At 39.5% G+C, this 12,016-nt stretch overlaps 1 protein-coding gene across 4 annotated transcripts in view; it reads right to left on the reverse strand.

Moving 5' to 3' along the window:
- The window catches only part of LOC126470623 (ribosomal protein S6 kinase 2 beta), a 596,121-nt gene that overhangs the window by 23,749 nt on the left and 560,356 nt on the right, over positions 1-12,016 (reverse strand). For all 4 annotated transcript variants that reach the window (XM_050098586.1, XM_050098584.1, XM_050098582.1 and 1 more), the window contains 2 exons: positions 6,504-6,593; positions 6,035-6,193 (listed from right to left, as the gene is read on the reverse strand). In XM_050098586.1, the coding sequence (XP_049954543.1) occupies positions 6,035-6,193; positions 6,504-6,593 (249 nt within the window). The remainder of the gene's footprint in view (positions 1-6,034; positions 6,194-6,503; positions 6,594-12,016) is intronic.

A 12,016-nucleotide genomic window follows, 5' to 3' on the forward strand; every position in this document is an offset into this window, starting at 1 on the left:
AAGTTGTTTTCATTCATCTCTAAACCAAAGACTATTGATACTTCGGGGGGAGGGGGGGGGGGGTCATTGGGAACATGGAACTTGCATTAAGAAGCTTTCAGTTCCCTTGGGTTTCGCTCTGAAATTTGAAGTTACTGTGCTCTTCACTGACTAGGGGTCCGCCATGGATTTTCGACTGAAGAAGGGATCCACCTACTGAAAAGGTTGGGAAGCCCTGCACTAAGGTGTTGTAACTGAGCTGTAATACTCGTGCAGGTGCATCGTGCATCAGCAGCATGTGTGGTCTATCATCACAGAGGCATTGTGAACCACTGACTGGCAGTCCCCTCATCAGCTGCAACTGACTTGGCTGTGGCCTGGCTTTGTCATGGTGCTCCTCTGCTGGTTACAAGTCTCATTTATACTTTATCCTTTACAGACCAAACCAAATTCAAACTGATGTTCCAACTAGAAAGTTAGATCACCTGTTGCTAAAATATTATATTTTTTCTGATGTAACAAGCAGTATTAAAGGTTATTGGCACAGATTATGCTGAAGCCAAATGTAGTGCCAAAATTTTGGGAAACCCACAACACTCCTTTCGCAGTGAGAGATAAAGTAAAGCACGAACTCTAAGATCTTGAGCATAGCAATGTTGTAGAAGCTGTAATCAGCAGCCAACAGATGACACTGGTTTTAGCTGTATAGAAACTGAACTGCTCACTATGTGTTTGCAGACATTTTAAAGTAATCGTTAATTCACAATCTATTATTGACTCATATCCTATTCCCAAGCAGCATGAACTGATGTCCAAATTAGCTGGTGGTGCGTACTATGCCACGGTGGACTGTAAGGAAGCACACTTACAAATTCCTTCGGGCAAAGACACACGGAGATTTATGGTCATGAATATTCCATTTGGTCTCCACCATTACAGTTACCCTTCAAAACTACAAGTGCACCAAGGTTGTTCCAGAACTATTTAGGACAATTAATTCAGAAAACTGTGAATGCTATGAACTACCTGAATGACATAATTATATCGGATACAATTCCAGAGGAACTCTTACAGAATTTGGAATCTGTTTTCAAAATTCTGTAAGTAGCAAATTTGAAATGCAAAGAAGAAAAGTACCTCTTTTTTTAAATGTGAAGTGTAATACTTACAGCACATACTGTCTGTGAACAGCATCAAGCTAATGCCACAACATATTGACACCATTAAAAACCTTCTGGTTCTGGGACGTTGAGCAATTATCACAATATTAGGACAAATTAATTATTATTGGAAGTTTCTCCCTCAAGCACAAGTTGTCACATACAGGCACCAAATGGAACCAGATCAGTGAATGACAATGTGCATTTAACAAATTAAACCTGTGACTGTTAATGCCGAATGTCTCACAACCTATGATATGAACAACATGCTGACAACTGCTGCTGATGCTTCAGACTATGGGACAGGCACCATTCTGTTGCATCCACATCATGGTTTTTAATGACCAACTGTATTCACTTCACGGACTCTGACAGTGGTACAAAGAAATTATACACAGAAACTCTCGCAATTGTACCTGCAATCATGAAATTTCACGATTATATTTATGGACATAAATTTACCCTCCTCAAAGACCACAAATCTTTAGTGACTGTCTTTAGACCAAATAGTACTGCTCCTACAGAGGCAGCTCGATGTTAGCAATTCTGGGTGCCACTTCTGTCAAGTTACAATGATGAGATTATTTTCAGGATCTCAGCACAACATGCAAATGCCAATTTGCTTTCACATCTGCCAATAAGGTAAGACAAAAAGTTTGACTTATCAGCCGATTTTTGTTTCTCAACAGATATCAGTATTGAAGACACTGTGGAAAACTTCCCAGTGAACTCCTGTTTAATTGCAAAACTTATACCTGTAGTTCCTGTTTCATCTGAAATCGAACAGTTTATTCAAATAGAGTGGCCTAATGGTAAAAAGTTAATCATCTACTGATTAAATCTTAATGGAACAAGAGGCATGCACTGACAGTGGCATTCTGGTACACTCAGAAACAGACAAGACGTGAGTGCTTACTTCTGCAGCCCTTAAATGTAATGTACTACAGGTGCTATATAGGTGCCATTGGGAGATATTTCATACCAAACATATTGCCAGATAAGCATTGCTACTAGAAAAATATTGGCAAACACATTTTGATGTTGTGTCAAAAACACCAGTTGGCTCCGCCTTGACAATATTTTCCACGTCTACAGGCATCAGAACCATGGTCACATCTGATTTTCCTGGACTGATTCTTGGAAGCTACTGGCTCATCCTCATCGATTCTTTCTCCAAATTTCCACTGTGATACGGATGTCATCAATATCTCCCACAAAAACTATTGAGGCTTTGTCAAAGGTCTTCTATATTGAAGGATTTCTGATATTTACCAGCACTGACAACAGCATAGAATTTTCTTCTCAGGAATTTAAATTATTTTGCGAAACCAATAGTATTTCACACTATAGAACTGCACGGTCTCATACTGAGACCAATGGAACAGCCGAAAGATGCATATGAACTTTCACATCCCACATGACCAAGCTTTCCCAACAGTACAATAAATACAATGCTCTCTCAGTACAGAGCTACTCCACAAAATGTACAGCCTCCAGCCGAGAGACTCCACAAAAGACCACATTGAATAGTAATGTGAATTTGAAGTCACTCGTGCACCCACAAGCCAAGCTTCAACAACAGTATAAATAAAAATTGTTTAAACTGAATGGCACGGTACTGATTTCAATGTTCAAGTATGCAAAAAAGACATGGGCACCAGGCATAGTCAAAAAGCAGATTGGAAATGTAATGTTTAAAGCTAAATGTTCAAATGGTGCCACAAAGCACATAAAAATCAAATTGGACCACACCATGCTCACACATACATAGGCAGAACTCCTAGGCAGTTTTCTTCTGTATAACCAGAAGACCTGTATGCAGCTAGCATCCGAGGGAAATTCCAATGCAGCCAGCAACTGTCCCCAATTTTCTGCCAGGAGGGCAGCTGGCCAGTGACAAACTGATGGAAATGGAGGTTGTGCCTCACAACTCATCAAAATGGTGAACACTTGATCAGGCACCCCCTCATCATCATTTTGTGTGGATTTCCGACAAGTGCTGTAGGCGAATGCCCAGAGAACCACATGTGTGCACCTACCAAATACACATACTGGCAAGCTAGGAAACAGAACACTAATTAAGCCATCCACCTTCTTTAGCTTCACCCCTCCCCCCCCTCCAGAGGAGGAGGATGTTGTGTACATGGCTGAAGTGGTATAAAACAATACTAAGGTACCACTACACAGGCACCACGCATCAGGAACCTTCTCGGTTCCAAGCAGCCACCTCCTGATGGCGTTCACTGATCGTGACTCTGCTTGCAGACCATGCTTATCAGCACATTGTATTCGTCCACCAATAGTGTTGCCAGCTGCCAGAGAGAGCACTGTCAACAGTGGACAATTCTGATTCCACCTAGTGATAGCACAGATGGAGATTCTTCCATAAACACCAACTAAGGACAGTGCGCCGCTGACACAAAGTTCCTGCAATTCCACTACGGAGGAGTCCTTCTCAAAAGACTACAGTTCTGTCTTGGCAGTAACTATTTATGGAGTACTAAATACAGTCAGCTAGGAGTGTCTGCATAATTGTTTCAGTCACTGTGAGTGAATCATGGACTGCCAAGTGGACAGTGAAGTTATTTAGATCTTATTGTATAGGGTGTAAGACTTAAGTGGCACACTTCCAACTTTGTATCACAACTATTAAAATATGTTATTGGTTATTTCTTATTGTGTTGCCACATTTACACCATAGTGCCGCCTTGGCAAGCAAGCATAATTGGAAATAACTAGCTTGCATACCTCCCCTTCTTAAATGAAGTAGAGTAGAAATACATTTTCCCTTACCATGGGATGTTTGGGCTGAACTGACAGCAACGTTCAGTTACAACATCCAAAGAATACCTTATGAGTATTTTACAATACTCTTGAATTTTAACCAATTATGCTCCACATGATGTTTTCATGAATTGGATAACTGGATATACACTGACCTGTCCAAACATTACAAACACCTGCTTAATAGCTTGTTTGCCTATCTTTCGAATGATACAGATCACCAATTATGCTTGGATCCTTGACAATAGTTTGTTGGTAGGCTTGTGCAGGCAGGTGGCATTAGATTGTGCAATGATCATATAATTCACATAAATAATGGGCTGCTGATTTTCGTATGAGGTGATTGTGCCAGACAGCAACCCAGATGGGTTCCATCGGATTTATGTCAGGAGAAATGGTCACCGAGACATCAACATGAGTTCACTATAATGCTCCTCAAACCATTGTAACATGGTTCTGGATTAAAGACATGGACAATCATACCGCTGAAAGGTAATTTTACTGTCGGGGAAAACACCAAGCACAAAGGGATGTAGACAATTCACAGCTGTCGGTGCCCTTCAACTACCATAGATCCCATGCAAGCACAGGAGAATGTTTCCCATAGCATGATACTGCTCCCACCAGCCTGTGTCCATGGTGTGCTGCACCTTTCAAGCCACAGTTCACCTCAATGATAACATTTGTGGAGTCGACCATTGAACTACTGTAGCAAACATGTGATTCACCTCAAGAGCAACCCATCTCCATTGACTGAAAGACAAATCCCATTGACCCTGTGGCCACTTCAATCATACCTGCCGATGTCAGGTCAACAAGTTCTATGTTCAACAATATATGATGAATAGTACGCTCTGAAACACATGTACGTGCACCAGCACTGTGTTCTTTTGATGGAGATGCCACAGATCACCATATACCCACCTTTACAGAGCAGACAGGCCTCTGAACCCCACATTCTGTGAAGAGTCATGGACATCCAACCATTAAGCACCTAGTGGCAATTTCACTGTCCTCCTCTCTCTTTCCACAGATGCTCACGACAGTAGCATGTGAACATTTGACCAGCTTCAATGTTTTTGATATACTCTGTCCCAGGCACTGCGTAATAATAACCTGCCTTTTGTCAAAGTTGCTGATCTCAACGGATCCTACCACCGCCCCCCCCCCCCCCCCCCCCCACTTGCAGCCCTCATCTTCACTAGGGTGACCCTTTGTCTGTATCTGCCCTGCTTACATACTTTTGTAATCACATCATGTGCCCGCAATGCCACCAGATGGCATCCTATGTCACTGTGGGCAGTGGTCATAATGTTTTGGCAAGCTGACTGTTCAGATACCGTACAATTTACATTAAAAAATGTTGCCTTTGTTTGCAGAAGTCAGTGTAAACTTGAAACAGCCATGTCAATGGTTCACTGCTATATTAAAGAGTTTAAAACTCTGGGATTCCGTTACTGGTTAGTCCTAGGAATTTTATCCATTACTTATTACTACTTTCACCTCTGACTATGTTTGTTTATGTGATAAATGCCAAATTACACTGTAATTGAACGGGTAAGTCAGCTAAGCAGTTTGAGGAAGGCAGGAGCATACTATGTCCCACAGGATCATGCCTAATAAAATACTGTGATGTTGAGACCAACTTACAGTTTGATGACTGATTTACTTTTTTATACATCAATATAGGCAATATCATTATTACTAAACAACAGTGCAATATGAAGAGAGAGAGAAAGAGAGAGAGAGAGAGAGAGAGAGAGAGAGAGAGATAGAGAGAGAATTTTTGTTCGATTCCTCAATGAAGATACATTATGTTTGATGTATGTGAGAATTAAGAACATAGTTTTACACAGACATGTCACTCTCCATTCATCAGTTTATTAAAAATATTAACAGTTTTGTGATTGTATTTTCCTTACAACTTATTAATGACCTACTATTACATAGGTAAATCCATTTACTGTGTGTTGCTGCTACCAGTACAATAGAAGATTAAATGTAAAATTTTTGAGCCAAACAAACTTATTTTCTTTAGCATCAAAATTTCCCTGTAAGTATAATTTGGGCACAGTACACAAGCAAAATTAAAAAAAAAATCAGTTACTTACACCATGCTGATGAAGATATTGCACTGTTGTAACTATAACATTCATGATAGCACTGGCTTCCCTCTCCGAGAAAAATTTGTGTTGAAACAGCCTATCAAGCAATTCTCCGCCACGCATCAGCTCCATTACAAGATACACTGACCGTTCATCTTCATACACCTTTTAAAAATTAGTAAAATAATATATGTCATCTACAACAGAAATTTATTAACACTTTAACTATACCATTCAAAGCATCTACCAACTAAATTGACATCTCTAACACTGTTCATTATCACATATTGTAAAATGGATGTATGTAGCTTATCATATGAAACACAACATGGTTACGTAAGTATCATGCAGAAAAAAATAAAAATCATAATATTTTAGTTATTTGATGCCACAGCATTCTGATATGTTTTTTACAGAACAAAATCCATTATTGTTATAAAAAGACAAAATACATTATCTTTGTGTAGTAACTTACATTCCGCAGTGTAACTATATTTGGATGATGTCCCCAGCGCAACAGAATATCTACCTCTTCTTGGCAGTCCTTCTTCAGTTTATCAATAATCTAAAAATAAAAGCAAATAAACTATATTTATCATCTTTTGGAAATTTTTACAGCTGTTGTACATGGGAAACACATGATTTTACATTGCGAAAGAGTGTAAAGAAAAAAAAAGGGGGGGGAGGGTGTCACTATTATTCTAGATAACTCTCATCAAGTTTCACAACTCTCACAATACCTCTCCAAGTTCTCTATCCATTATAAGGATATGTAATTTAGAGTTATTTACAGCTGTCACATTAAAACAATGTGAACGACATAGAGCATTGGGTTAAATATGTTTGCCAGTGCCCTAAACAACCTTTTTTTTTTTTTTTTTTTTTTTTTTTTTTTTTTTTTTTTTTTTTTTTTTTTTTTTTTTTTTTTTTTTTTTTCCCTCTCTCTCACTGTTAGGATCTGCACTTGTCTCACATGACACAAAAGTCTACACAAGAAGAGACCTGGAATTACGTAGCTAAGTGTAACAAAATTGTCTTGTTGCAATAATAAGTGATTTGCATTAGCAAGGGTTTCCATCAAATTGGTCACAGATCACCTAGAGGTAGAAAATTTTTTGAGTTATATTTTTAACTTGATAATTTATTTTGTTTTATTGACTAGATGTTTCTACCACCCTCATGATCAAAGTAGCTATACCAAGAATCCCACTCTTTCCAACACATTAGTTTCCACTGCAGTGTCTAATGTGTTGTAGAAGCACTTACTGATTACAGTGGTCTCGGTTACAGATTACAGTGCTCTCGGAGTAACTGTGCTGACCAATCCACAGCCTGGGTACCAACATAAAACCTGAATCCTACCTGTGAAAGTAAGGAAATCACCCAAACAAGTATCATTCCACAAGCAAGACTTTATCAACTGAAAAAGCTGCTCATGTTGCACTGAAACATTAATAAATTGTTGTCAGAGGTCAATGATAACATTAAGCAGTAGTACTTCATTAGCTGTTGCCCAGCAAGGCATAATTTAAGTGGAATATTTAACAATCCCGCAATTTTCTTAACAACTGAAAGGGCATGGAAGGGGGACATGAGAAAACATCCCTGTCAGGAGACTTCAGGCCTATCTAGTCCCTATGTGCTTCTGATCTTCAAAGTAAGTATCTTACAGCAACGAACCAAAACATTATGACCACCTGCTTAACAGTGTGTTGGTGCACCTTTGGAACAGAACACTGCGCCAATTCTATGTGCCACGGTTTCCGCCAGTCCATGGTAGGGTTCTGCAGGTATGTGGCACCAGGCACACGAGCCATTCAGTTCCCATAAATTATGGGCTGGTGGTTTGTGGGATTGGGGCTGGCATTCTTTAGAGTCACAAATGTGTTCCACAGGCTTCAGGTAAGGTGAATTTAATGACTAAGACACCACTGTGAATTCACTACCACGCATGTGCCTCAAACCATTGTAGCACGATTTTGGTCCTCCCTGTGACATGGACAGTTATCCTGCTGGAAGATACTACTGCTGCCGGGGAAGACAGTAAGCAAGAACGGATGTAAGTGGTCTGCAATGATGTTCACTAGCCCACAGCAGTTATAGTGCCTTTGATTACTGCCACAGGTAGGATGGAAGTCCAGATGCATGTCCTCCATAACATATCACTGCCCAACCTGCCTACATCACAGCACAGTGCACATTTTGAGCAGCCACACACCTGGACAAGGGTGCATGTGGACACGACTGTTGATGGGGGGTGGGGGTGGGGGGGGGAGTGAGTGATTCATGCAACCAGGTGACAAGTTTACCTCAGTCCACAGTCCAGTCTCAATTATCCAGTACCTAATGCATTCCAGTGATTCATGCAACCAGATGACAAGTTTACTTCAGTCCACAGTCCAGTCTCAATTATCCAGTACCTAATGCAGTAACAACTGTCAATATTGTTAGGTTGATATGGCAATATGTAGGGGCCATCTGCTGTGTACATCCATGTTCAACAATGTGACCTGTGCGATGTGCTCCAAATCACATGTGCACGCACCAGTCTTTTACTCTGTCATCGGATCTGTCACAGATTGCCATCTTTCCAGTTTCACACAGTGAATAAACCTCCAACCTCCACATTCTGTGATGAGTTGTGGACATCCAACACTTCGTCACCTCTCATGGTTTCACTATCCTTCAACCACTTTCCACAGATTCCCGTGACAGCATGACAGTAGCACATGAAGAGCTGATCAGCACCACCAATTTCGAGACGACTACATCTACATGGATACTCTGAAAATCACATTTAAGTGCCTGGTAGAGGGTTCTTCAAACCACCTTCACAATTTTCTATTATTCCAATAATGAACAGTGTGCGGAAAGAACAAACACCTACATCTTTCTGTACGAGCTCCGATTTCTCTTATTTTATCATGGTGATCTTGCGTCCTATGTAGGTCGGTGTCAACAAAATATTTTTGCATTCAGAGGAGAAAGTTGGTGACTGGAATTTCGTCAAAAGATTCCACCACAACAAAAAACGCTGCTGTTTTAATGATGTCCACCACAAATCCTGTGTCATTTCAGTGACTCTCCCCTATTTCATGATAATACGAAACGTGCTGTCCTTTTAACTTTTTCGATGTACTCCATGAATCCTATCTGGTAAAGATCCCACACTGTGCAGCAGTATTCCAAAAGAGGACAGATAAGTATTGCGTAAGCAGTCTCCTTAGTAGATCTGTTACATTTCCTAAGTGTCCTGCCAATGAAACACAGTCTTTGGTTAGCCTTCCCCACAACATTTCCATGTGTTCCTTCCAATTTAAGTTGTTTGTAATTGTAATTTCTAGGTATTTTGTTGAATTTACAGCCTTTAGATTTGACTGATTTATTGTGTAACCGAAGTGTAATGGATTCCTTTTAGCACCCATGTGAACGACCTCACACTTTTCATTATTTACGGTCAACCGCCAATTTTTGCACCATTCAGATATCTTTTCTAAATCATTTTGTAATTTGTTTTGATCTTCCAATACCTTTATTAGTTGATAAATGACAGTGTCATCAGCAAACAACCTAAGACAGCTGCTCAGGTTCTCCCCCAAATTGCTTATATAGACAAGAAACAGCAAAGGGCCTATATAACACTACCTTGGGGAATGCCAGAAATCACTTCTGTTTTACTCAATGATTTTCTGTCAATTACTACGAACTGTGACCGCTCTGACAGGAAATCATGAATCCAGTGACATAACTGAGACGATATTCCATAGGCATGCCATTTCACCACAATCTGATTCTGTAGTACAGTGTCAAAAGCCTTCAGGAAATACAAAATCAATCTGAAATCCCTTGTCAATAGCACTCAACACTTCATGCAAGTAAAGAGCTACTTGTGTTTCACAAGAATGATGTTTTCTAACAGACTTGCTTTTATTAAGTGATTTAAGTTGCTTCACTACTCCAAGGACTCATGTTGGCAGCTGTTCTTGATTCAAATTCTGGAATATTTACTTCATCCTCTTTTGTGAAGACATTTGGGAAGGGTGTGTTTAGTAACTCTGCTTTGGGAGCATTTTCATTGATAGTATTTCCATTGCCATTGCACAGAGCAGGCATTGATTGTGTCTTCCTGCTAGCATACTTCACATACAACTAGAATCTCTTTGGATTTTCTGCCAGGCTTCAAGACAAAGTTTCCTTGTGGAAACTATTATAAGCATCTCACATTGAGATCCGCACTAAATTTCAAGCTTCTGTGAAACATCGCCAATCTTGAAGATTTTGCGTCTTTAAATTTGGCATGTTTGTTTCATGGTTTCTGCAACAGTGGTCTGACCCATTTTGTGTACCAACGAGGATCAGCTCTGTCATTTGTTACTTTATTTGATATAAATCTCTCAAATGCTGCCAATACTATTTCTTTGGATTGAAGCCATATCTGGTCTGCACTTATATACTTAATTTGGAGGGAGTGGAGATCATCTACCCTGTAACGCGCCTAACCTCAGAGCTCCCAACTATCAATAGCCCCACCGTCTCTGATTGTCCAGATCTTGGAGGCTGAGAGGTTTCCTCTGAAACAGGACAGGAGATGGCATCTGGCTCCGCGACAGTGTCAGTCACAGACAGCACCTGAAACCTCTTTGTCAGACTAAAATTCCCAGGCTTTTGGCCATAATAACCTGACCTTTGTCGAAGTTATTCATGTCATTGTATTTCCCCCTTCTGTGTAAATTATTTTCACTAGAACACTTCCCCATCCATTTATGAACAGCTTGTGTGATTTCCCTGCCATATCAAGTGCCAGCAGTGCCAAAAGGCAGCAATCAGTTTCACAAATGGCATAACTTAATGGTTTGGTTGATCAGTGTTTTATAAAAGAAAATCCATAATCTGCTTCTGGAAAGTGTTCCTATGAGGCTATAAGAAATTTTTCTAAAGGGGGTGAGTTGATAAAAATGGCTGAAGTTTAACCTCTTCACTGACCGTGGAAAATTGGTTACAGCAGCAGCACTACAAGATTAACACTAATGAGTAAACTTTGCCACTAAGTGTTTTTTCTGTTGATTATACAGCTCATTTTACTTGTTTTATGGATAAATAGGCACACTGGGAAAACAGCCATAAGCACCCAGAAGATTCATACATTTACTACAAAAAATAATTACAAACTACCCCTTCTGCAATAGCAAACAACCCATGCAATAATTTTAGGATGTATTGCAACCACTAATACAATTTAGGAGCAGTTAATCCACTTCCTGTTGCCTCCAAATGATTGATTAAGTTAGAACACAATCTCAGTACTTTTGTTCAACACAGGTATAGAACACAGTCTAATATAATTATGGTGAACATTACAAGCATCACAAAGCACTGAACAGTCTCGTCAGGAAACATAGCCAATTATAATATGGTAGTGATTATTTTAAAATTGTTATATTCCTTTTACTCCATATGGAACCCTGAAAAATCATCCACTACAGATGTACCATTTTCCAGAGCATATTACTTCCAGTTACGAAATTCCAACCACTGATTCTTCCACTGGCAAATAAATTTATCCATCAAAAGTAATAACATGTTGGAGAGCAAAAAACTCTTAGCTCTACATTTTATATTTCTTTCTTGTCTACTCTATTGATTAAGACATCTTCATATGTTACCATACACTTAGTATACAGAAGATTTAAATGTGCTTTCTTGTGACTGCACATTCTGAATGATGTCATAAATATTCTGAAAAACTCCATAAGCATCTTGCTGCGAAGGCACTATGAAGACCTCAACAGATGACAATTTAGTCATTAGCAATCTCACTGGAAATGTTTGTAACTAAGTCATTCTGTATCAAATACAATGAAATCTGTAATATGTGAGTACTGAAGATTTAGTCAGAGAAGAAAGGAAGCTAACAGTTTGTCTCCCTTATTTAGAGCTGTCAGTATGTGTTAAATTAGTATCTACTTGTTAGAATCATACTACATAAAG

Source organism: Schistocerca serialis, chromosome 3, assembly GCF_023864345.2.
Source record: "Schistocerca serialis cubense isolate TAMUIC-IGC-003099 chromosome 3, iqSchSeri2.2, whole genome shotgun sequence".
Lineage (NCBI taxonomy): Eukaryota > Metazoa > Arthropoda > Insecta > Orthoptera > Acrididae > Schistocerca > Schistocerca serialis.